Raw genomic sequence first — 19425 nt, 5'->3', positions numbered from 1 at the left:
TTGCATTTCCCGTGGCTAATCCACCTAGCCTGCACGCCACAGGCAATTCAGCCTGGCCAATCCACCTGACCTGCACAACTTTGGACAGTGGGAGGAAACCAGAGCACTCAGGGGAAACCCAGACAGACACGGGGAGAATGTACTAACTCTACACTGACAGTCGCCCGAGGCTGGAATCGAACCTGGGTCCCTGGCGCTGTCAGGCAGCAGTGCTAACCACTGAGCCCCAGCCCCAGTGCCTGGTCACTGCTCTCATTCCCTGATCTTAGCTTCCATGCAGGGCAGTACTTGCCAAACACTAACCTCATTTGAAAGCTTCAGACTGTGTGTGGTCGCAGAGTGAACATATGGTGGGTACCATGAGAGTAGTTTAGCTGGGTGGGATGAAGGAGGAATAGTGGACTGGGGTGAGGATGATGATGGTGCAGGAGTCAACTAAATAGCAGACGTTCGACAGAAACAATCAGACACCTACTCTCCCACAGACTGTTTATTTTCTTTTTGCCGCTGCAGTCAGGCCTAAGAGAGCTGTCCACTTGTTAAGCCATTTAAAGGGATCTCATGGCTCTCAAAACTTAGTCTGAGCTCCACAGCCACCATTGCGTATCCCTGCGCACACGTTGGGATGAAGTATTGGGCTGCCTACAGACTGGGTATACCGATGATCCGAGAGTAGAGGCACTTAAGCCCTGCCCACATCAGACGGTACGCAGGCAAACCCTGTCTGTTATTATCCCGATGGACGCATCTGAGGCTGGCAACAAATTCAGAGTGAAACAGAGAGAGCTGACAGCTACAGAAGACCTCGGGCACATTGGTCTTGTCACTTTCACTCACTCTCTCAGGACTGTCTGCAGGGGCATCGTCCCTCCTCGTAGTTCGCCCCCTTCCCTCCCCTCCCCTCGCCCAAGAGCTGGGTGAGAATCAATCCTCTCTGCCTGTGCCAACCGAACAGACCTGAACCATAGCTTTGGACAGTGGTCAGAATTGTTGTTGGTGTTCGTGGGACTGTAAGTGGGACATCCCACCTCCTGACCACTCAGTGAGCCCTGTTCAATGTCCTGGATACCCGAGGGGCCTGATTTTGCATCTTGCGCAGTGATGCTCGTACCTGAGCAACTAGCAGTGGGACAAGACCCAGAAGGACCACAGAGGAAATGTAGGGGCAATTTGTTTAACTTCAGGAATGGAGTCGACAACAACTGTCCTTTTTCAGAATTGGGACTGGAGGTGCAGGCTAGAGCAGGGTCGGGTATTCCTTACACAATCAGGGGAATGACACAGCACAGATCAGGAGAGAAGTGCAGACAACTGAGACCAGGCACTGACTGAAGGAGAAAGCAAGGGCTGTGGGCGCTGGAGATCAGAGTCAAAGAGTGTGGCGCTGGAAAAGCACAGCAGGTCAGGCAGCATCCGAGGAGCAGGAGAGTCGACGTTTCTGGCATGAGCACTTCATCAGGAATGTGGGGGTTTCCTGATGTAGAGCTTATGCTCAAAACGTCGACTCTCCTGCTCCTCGGATGCTGCCTGACCTGCTGTGCTTTTCCAGCGCCACACTCTTTGACTCTGATCTCCAGCGCCCACAGCCCTTGCTTTCTCCTTCAGTCAGTGCCTGGTCTCAGTTGTCTGCACTTTTTGACTCAGACACTGACTGAAGCCAGGGATTAAAAAGTCAACGTGCGTTGAGTTATGGAGTCAAGTTTGCTAGTTTGGTCCTACTTGTCCACGCAATCCATGTTCCCAAACTAAACCAGTCCTCCTTGCTCGTGTTTGACCCATGATCCTCCAAACCCTCCCTATTCATGGACTTATCCAAATGTCTTCCAAGTGTCGTTGGGTTAGATGGAGCAGCCCTGTTCCTGTTTGTTAATTTCATGTGATCATTTTCTGTAAGGAATTGACCCTTTGCAGTCGGAAGGGTTCAGGGGCTGGGGCATTAGGATTAAGGTAAGCACGGTGGCCTGCTACAATTAACAAGCACCAGATCAAGGTCACACACCCACAGTCTCACAGTCATGGACAACTGCATGCAAAACGACACTGCAGGAGGAACAGCCAGTTTCCTTGTTACCATGGATATTAGTCGCCTCATCTGATTTTTTGCTGCACTTTTTTTTTTGTGTTCTGTCATCAGTAGCTTGGTCTTTATTTGCTGGACTGAACATTCTCTTTCTTTACCCCCTTCGTTCATTCCAAACAGCCACGGGGCATATGTAGCCTCACCCAGCCTGGAGCCTCTGTCAGCAGCCCACACAGCAGGTACCTTGTTCTCCTGGTTTCTACAGTTTACCTCTAGAGCTCAGAGAGGATGATGGAAACTTCCAGGCAGCGTCCAGGATGCTAACCACCCAGGGGGCAGGATTGGCAGAACCTGTGCAGAATTTGTCGCTACAAAGCGTGATGTTCCCACCGATCCAAGTTGTGTTAGCCTGACAGCAGGATCTGACTGTTGCTTATCACACTTGCCCTCGGGTTGGAACCATACGCTTTTATGTGTAAAGTATAAAAGTCCCTGTAACAGTTCAAAATGTAAATGCAGAGCTGGGACGGCCAATTGCTATAGAGACCTGCGTTGAACAGGGTTCCAAAATGTTCGCACACTGCATTTCGCAAATGCCGGTCATTTGAATCACTCCAGAGTATGAGATAATGTGCAATCCCGATTCCAGATGGATAGTACAGCTGTAACTGCAGTCCAGCTGTATGTCCTGCCATATAACAGCCCTCCTTTATAAGCTTCCATCATCTTCTTTGATCCCAGACTTTAAATGAAACTAGTTATTAGGTTATTTTTCCCAATATCGCAGTGCTTTATAGACTCTTCAGACACTTTTTTTTAATCTTCTGTTGCTTGAATGCTCTCCGTGCTGGTTAACAGGAAAACCTTCCTGGCTTTGCCTCTCTCTGTTCTGCCTTGCACACCAGACAGCACTTGTAGCCCAACTCAGGCACGAGAGGGCAGAATTGCAGCTGCTTCCTACATCGAGCTCATTTCTCGTTGTGTCTCATCGCCCTGTATGTCTGACCCTTCAGTGTATTCCTGTAAATGTTGCTCAATCAGCCACCGCTCCCTGCCCCCCTTCCCCGCCGCCACTACCAACTGCTCAGCCTTTCCTACTCACCCCCGACACAAAATGCAAAGGGATTCCGAATGCAGCCGTGAAATACCAGGGAGTTCCTGTAATTGACTAATCTCTGTACCAGCCTGTACTGCTTTGAGCGGCATTAACCCAACTTCGTTTATTAAAAGCAACAGCGCCACAGGCTCTAAGTAATCTAGCAGCACTTCCAACTTGCTGTGCAGTTTGCATTCCAAAAGCTATTTCTAACTGTAAGGTCAGTGTGCTGCTGCCTAGTTTATTGTTGTTGTTTCTTGTCTGTGCACAATATTCAATTTGTTACTTTGACAAGCACTGATATAAATCAGTTTTATTGAATAGAGGAATAAATCAAGTGCACAGGCCTGACAGCTTGTGGTCAGTGTGCTTGGGTATTATAGACGTTTGATCTCAATCCTTCTGGGCTATCAGTATTTGTTCTCTGCTCAGAGTGCTTTGTGTTTGATCTCACAATGCACAAAGCAACCACAACCTACATTCAGGAATGAGGGGTCGAGACAGCATTGTTTCTGAAGTTTTGCCGAATGGATTTCACTAGTGAAGGAATGAGCATGCCCAAAGATGAAGGGAAGGGTAAAGAGGGCGAGTTACTACATGAGGAGGAGGGTGGGGGTCAAAGGTCATCTCCATTCATCCCGAGTAGTCGAGGCTGCGTTTCCCTTTCTCGACTTTTGTTTTCAGGTCAGAGTATAAGCTGGAGCCGGGAGATTTGCTGTTGCAGAGTGTGGAGATTCTCCAATAGTTACACAGTCAAATGACGGCTCAGGGCCAACCTTTCCCCACTTGGCCTGGCCAGTGGATTCAGAGGGAGACATTAACCTTTCCGCAACAGGAAGGGATTGAGACTCTGGGATGAGAGAGAGATCCGACCGGATGACTTGTGAATGCTTCCCCTAAACGGGAATCTTCTCTGATCGGCGAATCTTCCATGAGGGTAAAGAGGGAGATTCTGTCTGGAGCAATGTTTTTACCTTTCTCAGTACCTTTCCAGATGATGGGTCCAATAATGATCACTCTCTGCTGATAAACCATCATGAGGCATTGGTTTATTAAAAAAATGGCCAGTCAATTTATTAACTTCAATCACAAACCAACTAAATATTGCCTAGGAGATAACCCAATCAAACTTCTTTGCTAGAAAGGTTATGTGATCCATCAAACCTTTCCCTTTAAGTATTATGCGAGCCAAATTGTATTCTTATTAACAAATCTCTTCTATTCCAGCAATGACTACATTTCAGGAGTGTTACAATTAAGATATTTCAGTGGATTTGAAAGAGGTTTTAAATGAAGCATCAAGATGTTAGAGAACTTGGGGAAGAAAAAACAGAGTATTCCCATAATATAGTCTTCTCTGGATGGGCAGTTTTCTTTTACACTGACAAAGCACTTGTAAGTTAAAGAAACTTCAAAAGGTTCTGATGTTTGTGGAGGGGGTAACGGCCCAGCCCAAAATTCAGCGAATAATTTTCTGCAAACCCAGCATTATCTTGTGAAATATTACACTGGGAATATTGTGCCTTGTGTGTGGAGCTTGAGGAAGGTCACGACTTTGGTTGAAGTGAGAGTTGTTCGGGTAGGAGGTAAGAGAGGCATTTTTAAACGAAAACATTCAAAGAGGGTGTTATTGCTGCTTCTGGCAAGCCACTTTCTCTGTGCATGATTTACCTTCGGTGTGCAGTTAAACCCCGAAATAAATCTGGGCTTTGTTTAAAAGGTGATGTAACTCGAACTGAGACAAAGAGAAACATTTTCTACTTGAGATGGAGCTATGTTTGGTTTAAATGCTTAGTTTTAGTGAAACGACCTGTTAGTGGGTGATGAGGTACTGTTTGTTCCTGTTGCCTTTCATTAACTCCCATTATTGGTGTTTCTCAGACAGTCTGAGGTAATGTATAATGGGACTGTAGTAAAGGAACAGTGTGATGCTGTTTAATGCGCCGTGACTTTTCAGCGCTGTAGTGGACTTTTGGAATGACTGGGAGAGACGCCACATGTGTACAATAAATCCTGGAGCACCTATGCAGTCCTCATCACCCTCTGTTCTGCTTTATTGCCCTTCTAAAGGAAGATCTAGTCATTACAGCAGCAATCTGGTGTTATGCAGGAAGGTTTAACAGGATTATTTACGTGAACATTTGCAACAGATGTAAGTCCACCAGGTATCTGTAAATGAACCTAAAAGATTCAGATTAGAAGGTAGTTAATACAATCCTCCTGCGTTGTGGAGATTCAAGGCCCACTTCTTAAAAAAAAATGTTTAGAATGCAGAATTGAAACCCCAGTGTATCCAAAGAAGGAAATGTTGAGATGACAGTGAGCCGAACTGAAAAGAGACAAGGAGTTGAACGGTGTACATGTTTTCCTAATGTGATCGGAGACCGTTCAGCCCCTCCAACCTATTTCATGATGTAACGCTGTTCACTCTCAGTGTTACTGTGGCAACAGGCACTTTTACGTAGAGGCTGTAAGTCTGATGATGATTGCATCGTGAACGTTCAGTCCAACAGAGTAGGAATCTTTCCTACTCTTGTACACTTCATGTCGTAACGCCATGCTGGAGCACGGGAACATCCTGACTCTGGTCTGAAGCCACACCAAAGGCTGTCGCAAGAGGGGATCACATCCAGCTCTGTTTGTAAAATACCTTTCACTGAAAAATATAAAGAGTAAGGAAGTCTTACTGCAACTGTACCAGGTGCTGGTGAGACCACATCTGGAGTCCTGTGAGCAGTTTTGATCTGTTTATTGAAGGGAGAGTATCATCTCATTGGAGACAGTTCAGAGGATGTTCATTCGGATGACCCTTGGTAGGGAGGATCATAAGCAAAGGCTAAACAGGTTGGGACACTGCTCCTGGCGTTTCGAAGAATGAAAGGTGATCTCATTGAAACATATAAGATTCTTAAGGGGCTTGACAGGGTCAATGCTGAGAGGATATCTTCCCACCTGGGAGAGTTTAGGAGCAGAGGGCATAGTCTCAGGATAAAGGAACACCAATTTAAGACTGAGACGAGGAGGGATTTCTTGTCTAAAAGGGTTATTCATCGTTGCAAGTCCTTGCCACAGTGAGCTGTGGGGGCAGAGACTTTGTGTATATTTAAGGCTGCAATCGACTCTCGATCAGTCGGGGAATCAATGGTTACAGGGAAATGCAGGGAAGTGGATTGTGAGGATCAACCATGATCCAACCGAACAGCAGAGCAGCTTTGAAGGGCCGAATGGCCTGCCTGCTCCTGTTCCAATTTTGTTATGGTCTAAAAAGTATATTTGCATTTATATAGTGCCTTTTATAAACCTGAGCCCATAACGCATTTCGTTATCAGTGGAGTGCCTTGGCTTTCTGGTGACTCGTCTTACAGAGAATGCAGCAGCCGATTTGTACAAAGCATGTTCCCACAGTGTGTTAATGAGCTGATCATTTGTTTTTTCAGTGGCATTGGTTGGGGGTAATCTGTCGTCTAGGACACAGGGTAACCCTGTGATCCTCGCCTTGTCCGTGGGGTGTTCTCAATTCTCCCGGAGAATTGGCAACCGTTGACCTTTCAACCAACATTACTGAAAATATCATGTACCGAGTGACTGTCCTGGTGCCGATGTTGGGGTCTTCTTGTGTGCAAATTGGCTGCTGTGTTTCCTACATCACAGCAATGGCTCCCGCCTCTGAAATGTTTCGTTGTGACCCGACAAGCTCACAAAAGAGACTGCATAAATGCAAATCTGCCACTCCTAACAACGTGAGAGATGATAGATAGAGAACGAGAGTGAGGGTGAGAGGAAATCCCTAAATCGGAAGGCAAGAATCAGAAATGGACTCAATTCAGAAAGCTCAGCAACGGAAGGACGGCTTTCTCTGTGGCTCCAGAGCCGGTGGGATCTGAACAGGGAGCTGCCCGGGACTGTCAGAAATTGCTTTTGACCCTGAGATTTGGTGCTTGTTCAGACGACCTGAAGCACCAAATGGTGAAACAGGAGGCAACCGATTCTGTTTGAAGTGTTTCATCGATAGAAGGCCCTCACTCTTGGTGCTGACACAGGAAAGAAAGAGGAAAACCAAGATGTTTACCTGAATTAAACTCTTTAAGCTCGTCTTTGGACCAGGCCGAGCCCTGGTAGGTGATAAAGGTCCCAAAGCCTCTAACCACACAATGTGCAGGGTAACCATCATGTTCCAGACAGTTGTCCTGCAGGGAGGTTCTGTTTATGGCAATCTGGGGCAACATTGCTTTTGTTTTTAAAAATACACGTCGTCCAATAAATGGCCATTGAATTACAATCCCTGAAGTGTGGAAGCAGGCCATTCAGCTCATCGATTCCATTCCGACCCTCCAAAGAGCACTCCAGCCACACACCCCACCCTGTAACCTTGCATTCCCCATGGTACAACCCTGAACACTATGGGGCAATTTAGCATGGCCAATCCACCTAACCCGCACTCCTTTGGACTATGAGAGGAAATGGGAGGAAACTCATGCAGACACGAGGAAGATGTGCACACTCCTCAGAGGCAGTCACCCGAGGTTGGAATTGAACTGCTGAGCCACAATGCCATTTCTCTGTATGGATGTAGTGACTGACCCAGCTTCTCCCATGTGCAGGAGAGAGCAGAGTTAACATGTTATCTTGGTGACAAAATAACTGGTTGGCATTTTTTTATTTTGAAGGGGTGAAGGTTATACACGATATGCTGGTATTTATGGTATTGGACTGACAGTTCAGAAGGTGCAAGTTTCTGCCAATCACAGCTAGCTGTGAAATTAAGTTCAATAAATAAATAAGGTTTCTAGCACCCAGAAACTTCGGATGGGAGCCTACCTGGTTCACTAATGCCTGTCATGGGAGGGAACTCTCTACTCCTTACCCAGTCTGGTGCACACAAAACCGCTGATGAAGGGCTTATGCCCGAACTGTCGATTCCCCTGCTCCTCGGATGCTGCCTGACTGGCTGTGTTTTTCCAGCACCACACTCTTTGACTCTGATCTCCAGCATCTGCAGTCCTCACTTTCTCCCACACAAAACTGCAGTCCTACACTACAGTATTTATACTCCGAACCATTGGGAGTAGTCATTTGACCCATATAATCTGCAGTTGAAACTTTATTGCTGGAACAGCACAGCAGGTCAGGCAGCATCCAGGGAACAGGAGATTCGACGTTTCGGGCACAGGCCCTTCTTCAGGAATGAGCAGAGAGTGTTCAGCAGGAGAACACTCAGAGGAGGGACTTGGAGGAGGGGCGTTGGAAATGTGATAGGTGGAAAGAGGTCAAGGTGAGGGTGATAGGTCGGAGTAGGATGGAGGCGGAGAGGTCAAGAAGAAGACTGCAGGTCAGGAAGGCGGTGCCGGGCTGGAGGGATTCGGCTGAGACAAGGTGGGGGGAGGGGGGATGAAGAAACTGGTGAAGTCCAAGTTCATCCCCTGCGGTTGGAGGGTTCCCAGTCGGAAGATAAGACGCTCCTCCTCCGACCGTCGCGTTGTTGTGGTTTGGCGGTGGATGAGTCCAATGACCTGCATATCCTCGGTGGAGTGGGAGGGGGAGTTGAAATGCTGTGCTACAGGGTGGTTGGGTTGGTTCGTCCGGGTGGCCCAGAGGTGCTCTCTGAATCGCTCCGCAAGTAGGCGGCCTGTCTCCCCAATATAGAGGAGGCCAGACCGGCTGCAGCGGATGCAGTAGATGATGTGGGTGGAGGTGCAGGTGAATCTGTGGCGGATATGGAAGTTTCCTTTGGGGCCTTGGAGAGAAGTGAGGGGGGAGGTGTGGGCGCAAGTGTTGCACCTCCTGCGGTTGCAAGGGAAGGTGCCGGGAGTGGAGGTTGGGTCGGTGGGGGGTGTGGATCTGACAAGGGAGTCGCGGAGGGAGTGGTCTCTACGGAAAGCTGATAGGGGAGGGGAGGGAAATATATCCTTGGTGCTGGGGTCTGTTTGGAGGTGGCGGAAGTGACGGCGGATGATGCGCTGTACATGGAGGTTGGTGGGGTGGTAGGTGAGGACCAGTGGGGTTCTGTCCTGGTGGCGGTTGGAGGGGCGGGGCTCAAGGGCTGAGGAGCGGGAAGTGGAGGAGATGCGGTGGAGGGCACCGTCGACCACGTCGGGGGGGAAATTGCGGTCCCCCTGCACCAAGGATATATTTCCCTCCCCTCCCCTATCAGCTTTCCGTAGAGACCACTCCCTCCGCGACTCCCTTGTCAGATCCACACCCCCCACCGACCCAACCTCCACTCCCGGCACCTTCCCTTGCAACCGCAGGAGGTGCAACACTTGCGCCCACACCTCCCCCCTCACTTCTCTCCAAGGCCCCAAAGGAAACTTCCATATCCGCCACAGATTCACCTGCACCTCCACCCACATCATCTACTGCATCCGCTGCAGCCGGTCTGGCCTCCTCTATATTGGGGAGACAGGCCGCCTACTTGCGGAGCGATTCAGAGAGCACCTCTGGGCCACCCGGACGAACCAACCCAACCACCCTGTAGCACAGCATTTCAACTCCCCCTCCCACTCCACCGAGGATATGCAGGTCATTGGACTCATCCACCGCCAAACCACAACAACGCGACGGTCGGAGGAGGAGCGTCTTATCTTCCGAATGGGAACCCTCCAACCACAGGGGATGAACTTGGACTTCACCAGTTTCTTCATCCCCCCTCCCCCCACCTTGTCTCAGCCGAATCCCTCCAGCCCGGCACCGCCTTCCTGACCTGCAGTCTTCTTCTTGACCTCTCCGCCTCCATCCTACTCCGACCTATCACCCTCACCTTGACCTCTTTCCACCTATCACATTTCCAACGCCCCTCCTCCAAGTCCCTCCTCCCTACCTTTTATCTTCTCCTGCTGAACACTCTCTGCTCATTCCTGAAGAAGGGCCTGTGCCCGAAACGTCGAATCTCCTGTTCCCTGGATGCTGCCTGACCTGCTGTGCTGTTCCAGCAATAAAGTTTCAACTTTGATCTCCAGCATCTGCAGACCTCACTTTCTCCATATAATCTGCATCATGGCTGATCTTCCACCTCAACACCATTTCCCCACACTGTACCCAGGTCCCTTTGATGTCTTTAATATCTTGAAATCCACTGATCCCTGGTCTGTACATATTCAATAATTGACCTTCTACACCTCTCTATGGTAGAAAATTCAAAGATTCATCTCCCTTTAAGTGAAAAGATGCACCTTGCTGTAGGCACGGCACCTCCAGCCAGGGGTAGTTACCCTTTCTATATCTACGTTGTGGAACCCTGTAAGAATTCTGTGTGTTTCACTGGGGAATCTTGGCTCAGTCTCTCTTCGGAGTACAGTCCCACCTATCCTGAACCTTTCCTTTATGCAGGTTTATCCTCCCTCGGGTAGGGAGCTAAGACAGCACACAGTACTCCAGGTCTGGTCTAACCAGGGCTTCCATTAACTGCATTTACTTCTGTATTTGAGTCCCCCAGCAATAAGGGTTAACAAACCATTTGCGGTCTTAATTGTTGTATGGTAACTTGAAGTGACTCATTAACAAGGCCACCCTATGCAAATCAACACTTCCCAACCCCTCTCCATTTAATCAATAATCTGCATCTCTGTTTCCCTCACTGAATCCATTCCTTTTTACCTCGATAAATATGGATTCCCCATGGTGAACGATTGAGAGACTTGCTTTGCGCCAGCCTACTGCGGGCATCTACGTAATTGTGTTAATTTGAATTAAGGAATTAATGTGAAAGATGTTCCTGAATTTCAATCAAAAGCATCCATGCCAAGTCATAGACCAAAGTTCAAAGTTTCTCAAACTGCAGACAGCTGGCAGAGGCAGTCTGGGCTGAATGGCCCCCTTCTGTGCTGTTTGAGGTGAGATAGAGTAACTGCACTCTCATTTTGAGTCTGACACATACTAGGAGGGAAGAACTCTATAATATTGCTAACATTATAGCATTCACCAGAGCATTGATGCAAACTGTCAGGCACTGTACCTGACTGTGAAGTTTTTCTTTTCTGTCTTAAACAGAGAGACATGGCGCCTTTAGTTGTCTTCTTGGAGACTATTGTGAATTGCTGTATAATTGTGGGGGACGTTCTCTCTACATCTGCTGGTATCTCTTAGTTGGCACTGTTCCTCCAATTGTACATATCAAACTAATAGCAGGGAAAGCATAGTCAGTCCATCACAGCGATCCCACAAGCTGCTAACCAGGGGCATCCTATTCAAGTCACATTTCCCCTTTTTTCCCTCTTGTCCAAAGTGCACCCCTCCCAAACCTACACCGTCCTGTCCGTCTAGAAGGCCTGTTGTGTGTCCATCAATAGGGTTGACCACTCGGCCGGTGTGTAGCCCTGAAGGTTTCATCACGTGACCTTCTAACCTGAACCATCCCACACCACAATTTGCCCGTCCTCTTAAGGGCACAGCCTTCTTACTGTCCATTGACTGGATTAATCTTGACTTTAGTCTTGCCCCTCATTTACAACACTACTAGAACGCCTCAAACATTCAAAGAAAACAGGAGAACAAAATATTGAGCACCCAGGTTTGTTACGTTGGGCTCTATCACAGCAGTCTCCTGGAGATGAATCCTCAATTCCTGAAGATTATCAGACAGTCCAGGAGTGTTGGCAGCCCTGGCTTTATGCTGCTGGTATTCAATGGTCATTGTAATTTGGAAAGCGTTGTGTTTAAGGAATGCAATTTTGTTGACAACTATAAACTAAAATATATATTAGCAGCTTAAGCTCAGTGGGGAGCAAGGGTTAAACTTTTCAAATGGGTCCTTGACCCTCCATACTGAGGAGGCCCGTGAAAGAATGATGCATGGAGGACTGCATAGAAAAATAGATTGAAATCTGGATGTAGTTGTATTTCCCCAGCAGCCTGTGCAGCAGGCTAGGTTCCGACTTCAAATGTGAGACTGGGAATCTCGCAAGAGGGTTTGTTCCAAAGGGGACGTTTGTCTCAGCTGTAATTTTTTTTTTTCTAATTTGTATGTTATTATAAATACAGGCTCCACAAAGAAAGCCAAAGAGATTCTTCCCATTCTAAGGAGTTGGAAGCCCGGAAGAAGCCGTCCTTTCTCCTGCGAGTGCTCCGAGCAGCGTTACCTCTGCAGTTGTTGCTGCTGCTGCTGATTGCTCTGGCCTGTCTTGTGCCAATGACTGAGGAAGACTATAGCTGTGCCTCATCCAACAACTTTGCCCGATCCTTCCACCCCATGCTGAGGTACACCAATGGGCCCCCTCCAATATGACCAATAGGAGAGAGAGAGTTGAGAAATGGAATCGTCACCAGACACAGTTTCTCATGGAAAGGGGGAAAGCAAGCCTGGCTCCTTTAGAGCTCTCCACTCCATTGGCTACTCTGTACGATGTCCTTTGAAACCACTCGGGTCAAACTGAAGCCACAGGATGGGCATGAAAGTAGCCAGTCCGCGCTCCCAGATCCAGGATTCAAAGAGAAACATGTAACATACCAGTTTAAATAACTTTTTAATGAGCATTTATTTTCTACAGTGTTTGCTTTAGGCATGGGCTTGTATAGTTTGAGCTTTCAAAATTAACTCTCTGAATGTGTGAACGTTGTAAATCTAGAAGGGAGTCTGAGCTGGATAGTATTGAGATGTAAGTAAACTTTCAGGCGATGTCAATCAGACAATTATTGGATGTAAACTAAAATTGAACAGATTATATGTGTACAGATTGTTAAAGCTATTTTATGGTTTAATATAACCCTTTGCATTTAGTACCCACGCTGATCATTTTTACCTTGTGAGCTGCTTTTCAGAAACCTGCACTGAGCGAATACTTCCCTTTCTCGATGTTACTTGGTGGAGGGAGGCATGAATGTGTACATAATATATAAATATAAATCCTCCCGCAACCTCTTGCTTTGTGCAATGGGTGGGACACATGTTTGAAGCAATTCCAAAGGGAATCCAGTGATGAAATTCAAAACGAGGGAAGCCTCTTGAACAGTGTCACTCCTGTTGACCGCTGTGATCGTCTAATTGTGGCATGTTCCGATCATGGTCAAACCGCAGCGCGTTTTTCTATTCAGAAGCAGCCTCGTGTGTCTACAAGTAAGAATATGGAAAGCTGGTTCTTTTTGGTGTACAGCAGAAAGCCGGGTCTCTCATTAAAGGACCTACTTCTTTCATCCTGGTCTTTGTGTCATCACTGCTTTGCACCTATTGCACGTTCCAACATAGGATCTGAACTCAATGCAACGTAACCTCTTTGCTCCCTACCCCTCTTCCATGGAAGGGAATGCAAGTGCGTCACCCCCACCTCTGATCACTTGTTGATTTGAGCAAGTGAACCAGCAATTGGAAATAGCCCATCATAGTTACAGTCCAAAAGGAAAGCATGGTCCACTGTTGTTTGTCATTTATATGAATGATTTGGATGAGAATTAGAGGAGGGGTAAGTTTGTAGATGACACCAAAGTTGGTGTTATAGTGGACAGTGAAGAAAGTTCTCTTGAGAATACCATAGGTTCTTGATCAAATGGGCCAGTGGGCCAAGGAGTGGCAGATGGAGTTTAATTTATATAAATGCGAGGTGTACTGTATTTTGGAAAGGCAAACCAGGGCAGGACTTATACAGTTAATGGTAGAGCCCTGGGGAGTGTTGCTGAAGAGAGACCTAGCAGTGCAGATACATAGTTCCTTGAAAGTGCTGTCACTGGTAAATAGATCTTCATGGGTCTGAACACTGAGTATAGGAGTTGGGAGGTCATGTTACGGCTGTACAAGACATTAGTCAGGCCACACTTGGATACAATTCTGGTCGCCTGCTATAAAAAGGATATTATTAAACTGGAAACAATGCAAAAATGATTTAGATGGATATTACCGAGACTGGAAGGTTTGAGTTAATAGGATAGGCTGGGACTTTTTTCACTGGCACGTAGGAGGTTGAGGGGTGACCTTATAGAGGTTTATAAAATCACAAGCGGCATAGATAAGGTGAATAGCAAAGGCCTTTTCCCTGGGGTGGGGGAGTCCAAAACTGGAGGGCTTTGGTTTAAGGAGGGAGGGGGAAAATATTGAAAGGGTCCTGAGGGGCAACTTTTTCACACAGAGGGTGGTGTGTGTATGGAATGAGCTGCCAGAGGAAGTGATGGAGGCTGGTATAATTACAACATTTAAAAGGCATCTGGATGGGTACATGGACCGGAAAGATTTTGAAGGCAAATGGGACTAGTTCAGTTCAGTGAAGCTGGTCAGTATAGACAAGTTGGGCTGAAGGGTCTGTTTCTTTGCTGTCTGACTCTGTAACAGAGAGTTATTCAATCCATACATCTCCTCTGATCTCTTCCCACTGAACTGTAAAAGGTGCCTTTTCACATATTTATCCAGTTCCCATTTGAAAGTTATGACTGAATCTGCTTCCACCACCCTTCAGTCATGCATTCTAGACTTTAGCACCTTCTTTCCTAAGTTTTTTTTTTAACCATTTTCCTCATATTGCTTCTGGATATTTTGCCAAATATCTAAACCTCTGATCACCAGCTCTCCTGCAGGGGACATGGTCTCTCCACATTCACCCAAGGACAAAACAAAAACCTCAAAACTTTGTACATCTCTAACATCCAGTGCCCAGAATCGGCGGGAACCAGCTGGAATGTAATTGGTGATTTGTATAAAGCTTTGACAAATGCCTTTGCTTTTCTACACTCTGTCTTTATTTTTAAAGACCATGTGCTTTTTTAAAAAAAAAAATTCCCAATGGCCTTTTCAACCAGTGTCATAGCTACTGCATCCCTGTCATCTGCCATTTAGGGAGGATGATGCACCCCAGGTGTATTGGGAAACATTCCTGCAAAGATTGTGACATTTCCTCTTGGCTGCAAAGGCGCTATGGTCTCTTCCTGCACCTTGTTTTGCTTATGCTATCTCTGCAGCCCTTCATTGCTCTAAATCTGGGCTGAAGCCTTGCTGGTGGAGAGCCACTCAGTCACTGCACACCTCCAGCATATTTCCAGGGCACAGCGCAGCCGTGCTTCCACGTATCAGGATCTGGGAACGTCGAAGTACAACACAGTAACAGGCACATTAGCTCACTGTTTTATTTCACCCATTCAATATGCAAATAAAATCATTCTACATGCATTGGATTTCCTAAATTAAAAATCACACACAAATTACAAACAGCGTCAGCTGCAATAACATATTAAGAAAGAAAGAGAAGTCTGTTACAAAACACTTTCATGGTGCTACAAAGTGCAGACCCTTCTGGGGGTGGGGGGGGGTGGGGAGAGGAAGGGTCACGATGAGTTTACTAGGTAGTGCATTGCAATAGGTAGTTCAGACGTCAATGTACGTAGGCTTCTTAGAAGGTAGAATGAATTGGAAGGTGTGAAACATGAGCAAGATGTCTTTGGTATTCACGTTACCCGATGAGCAGTCAACCAATGCAATCCCCCTCTGGAATGTTGCATGTTCCTTCAGGAAGAGAATTCCACTCTTGTTTGAGTACATTTTGGGAATAATTTACTCTCCCACTAGAAAACCCCTGACTACGACGATAGGTGGAGTGTGAGCTGAGATCTTTGTAGCCCCCAGCAACAGATATTTGCCATTCAAGGTCTTGTTATAAATTCCACACAATTCTCAGGTGGGTTGGGAATAGGCTGACAGTGAAATTAGCAACTTGCATACACACACACACCATGGGTGCTGGGGAAAATATAAGCACTACTGCAGTTAGGCGGTAATGTGGAGGTAAAAAAATACATAAACAGGAGATTTAGAGTCTCCTCGGTTTAGGGGACTGACTCTGTGCTGGCTGGGTCACAGTCAGCGTGTAAACAAATGAAATTAGCTTTGGTGGTTCCAATTTCAAGAGGATCCTCACTGTGTCACATCACAGGCAGTCTGCAGTAATGTGGAAAACCAGCCACATGTTTTTTTTTTGGGAGGGGACATTATTTCCATTTCACAATGTGCCCAGGATGCACCACAAGTTTCTCATCACAGAGATGAGCAAACTATTTTGTTCTCCTTCAGAAACGTTTGCATGTTGCAATTTACAGCCAGCCTATCAGTTACTCATTTTAGGGACCTATATTTCAGTGATAAGCAACACACTGTTTTGCTGTTTAAGACGCACTGTGACAGGTTCTTAACTTTTTTATATACAACAACTAAATGCAATTTTTAAAAGAATACACACTCTGGTTGTAAAACTGTAACTCTGGGGTCATGGCTAGCACATTGCACTGACAGGAGAGTGTGTTTGTGAAAAAGATTTCAATAAAGTAAGCTCAGGCTACCAATTAGTAATTAACAAATCACAGTACATTTTTCCCTAAAAATCCTCTGTTCTTGCATTACATTCAATCTCAATCTTATATATGGACACAGGCAGAACTGTACCACGCGTGAGCAAAAGGAAAGGAATTTAAAGTTGAAATTAACAATGGTTTATCACATATTTAACTAAAAGCTACCTATACAGTTCATCAGCATTCCTCCACACTGCATAGCTCAGACTACCTCTGTGAGAAAATACAATGCAGGAAAATACCTTGGTTGACAAAACATGTGCCTTTTCGATGACTGTCAACACCGACCTGTAATCCAAGTGTTCCTGCTCATCAGAACTGTACAGCATTATGTACTTGAAACAAACTAGAACCAAGAGTATTTAGCAATTAAATATTTTAAAAGATACAGTACACATACAGGCTTTTCTTAAACATTACTGTAGACATTTTTCTTCAAATGTGGTGAGACCAGTGGCATTGATAGCACAATAAGATGACTGGAATTCACTTACAGTGTGTGAACACATTGTACTGGTGTGATTTAACTTACTTTGTATGTAACACCTGAAGATTAGACTCTGGTTGGATTTCAGAACTAGCTATTTCAGGAGCATAGTCACTACACAAAAAATATTTGGCCAAACACAAATGAGCTGTTAAGACTGATGAGACTGTGAAATATTTGGGCATATCTATAACCACTGGTGCTCACTGCCTCTAATTCTATTCAAAATAGCAGCAAGGGGTAGATTTATAACTATCTGCATAATTTGCCAAATGGCACATTAATCAGGTGCCTTTAAAATTATCTAACACCTGCTATCTCTTGCCTCTTTAATAATACTCAGTGATGCATATGCGGTGACGGTGTGCTAAGATGTAAAGCTATATATAAATTGCAATTTTCGTGTAAACGATGATAGTGTCAAGCCCTATGAAATTCCCTTCATCAATTAGTCCAAACTAAAAAGTTTTTTTAAAAAAACTATTTGCAATCTCTCTGATGAAACAGAGAAGTAATGCTTTGAAAGTTGCTATAGTTCACAAAGTATATAACTCCAATAACCCACAGCAATACATTCATTTTGCCTGTATTTATGAGCCACAGGACAGTTTGTCTCAAAATAATCTGCTGTTTCGAGCTGAGCTTCAACACTGCACAGTATTGAGACCAGGGAGAGATAAACCTTGCTTCACCAATTATAGTTTTGAAATGAAACGTTCTCAATTAAACAAACAAATTTACATGTACAAATGCATTTACAAAAACATATTAGACAATGCCGTTCAGCTTTTGACAGCTTTACAATAGGTAGTTGCATCGCCATGTGCAATCTTGCATGTGACCAATGGTTAATGTGTGACAATATTTCGCCCTAAGGTAAAATAACATGATCATCGCTGTACTTGTTCACTACAACTCAGAATCTAATTATTGTAGTTTGGGCTTTATGATTGCTTCCAATAAAGGGAAGACAAGGCAAGCAAAAGAGAGAACAAAAATCAACCATCCTCTCACATCCAACAGGAAGCTAATTGGGTGGGACATAAAATAGAGGGAAACCCCTCATTGAGTTTCATACATTTACTGCATCAACATTTTGATCCCATTTTTGGAAAATATTTGTTTTATGGGTATTTAAGATAGTCAAGGCAACTGTGTTTTCAAGGCTGTCTTCAGCCAAAGATCTTAAAGGAAGCTCAGCACAGCCAGGATGGCGATGTGAACCCCAATTAAGTCTTTCAACAGACTTAATCAATGGTGGTGGGTATTTAATAGGTTAACTCCAATATAAACCAACCAAAAGAAGTCATTGTTGTTCATTAGGTAAATCATTAGGCAGCTGGAGACTGTAAGTCTTCCTTGTGTGATGGATATTGAAAGTGGTTACTGTCTTAACTGCCTGATATCAGGGATAAATTGTTCAGTCATCAAATGAAAGAGTCTCTCAGGTCCCCAGCTACTTCACATCAGATCAACCACCTCAAGGAACTAATGGTAGTGTGTCTTGTCACACAGTGATGGTATCCCTCCCTCCAGGACAAAAGGCCCGAGTTCAAGTCCCATCTACTCCAGAGGTTCATCATCAAAGCTCTGACCAGTATGGTGAGAAAATATCCAAGGAATTAACAGGAGGGGTCTTGTGGCAAAGTGGTAATGTCCCGACCTCTGGGCCAGAAGACCTAGGTTGAAGCCACTGCCCCCTTTCTTCAGCAGTCTGTTATAACACATCTGAACAAGTTGAGTAAAAATATCTAAGGGACGAACAAATGCAAGGTCATCTTCAATTTACAATTTGGGCATAGAATACCATCAAAAACATTTCAGACTACTTAATTTGCAATCCCTTATGCATTGTGTTAACCTAGTATCACCCTATTAGTGACTTACTGTGTCTTACAGGTTCTCTGTATAGTTCCACTTGTAGTAAATAAATCCGAGTGTGAGTGTTAGCCAGAATGGATTGATTGACTGTGGGATTTTGACATGGATAAAAGAAATGGTACTGATGTGTAAACAGCTGCAGCTCCCAAATACTGCAGCCAATGTGGTGGTGAGTAAAGAGTACCCTTCTTTACTGTACTTATGGCAAATGTGGGCCCAACATTTAGAAGTACGCAAGTCATTGTTTCTGCTCAGCCCAACCAATACCAAAGAGGGCTCTTCCAAGTTCATCCAGCCAGGACTGTGGACTGCCCAATGGAAAATAGATGGACCCAAAACAATGACTAATATTTACTATAATGAAACACTTCAAGGTACTTCATAGGAGTTTTAGGAAACAAGTACATCACCAAGCCAGACTGAGGGACGTTAAGCAACATGCCCAAAACTTGATCACAAGAGAGTTTAGGAAGGGTTTAATGAAGGAAAGTGAGGTACAGTGGTGCAGGGAGGGAATTCAGGAGCTGAGGGCCTAGGTGACTGAAGGCATGACTTCCAATGGTGGAGTGATTCTAGCTAGGAATGCACAAAGGCCATAATTAGGCCTTTGATGTAAATATTTCAGAGGGTTGTGTGGTTGGAGGACAACACAGAGATAGAGGGGGGTTCAGGCTAGAAAGGGAT

At 45.6% G+C, this 19425-nt stretch overlaps 1 protein-coding gene across 18 annotated transcripts in view; it reads left to right on the top strand.

The window, feature by feature from the left end:
* Positions 1–13239, top strand: part of syne1b (spectrin repeat containing, nuclear envelope 1b) — a 629476-nt gene extending 616237 nt beyond the window's left edge. For 17 of the 18 annotated variants that reach the window (XM_087991586.1, XM_087991587.1, XM_087991592.1 and 14 more), the window contains 2 exons: positions 2201–2259; positions 12093–13239. In XM_087991586.1, the coding sequence (XP_087847712.1) occupies positions 2201–2259; positions 12093–12336 (303 nt within the window). In that variant the 3' untranslated portion in view covers positions 12337–13239. The remainder of the gene's footprint in view (positions 1–2200; positions 2260–12092) is intronic. The other variant, XM_087991593.1, reaches the window with a different exon arrangement.
* Positions 13240–19425: the final 6186 nt, after the last annotated feature.

This window comes from Chiloscyllium plagiosum, unplaced genomic scaffold, assembly GCF_037043375.1.
Source record: "Chiloscyllium plagiosum isolate Xiang-an unplaced genomic scaffold, Cpla_swu_hap1 HiC_scaffold_10, whole genome shotgun sequence".
Lineage (NCBI taxonomy): Eukaryota > Metazoa > Chordata > Chondrichthyes > Orectolobiformes > Hemiscylliidae > Chiloscyllium > Chiloscyllium plagiosum.
Note: the sequence above shows the minus strand (reverse complement) of the source record. Positions and strands in the feature narration are given on the sequence as shown.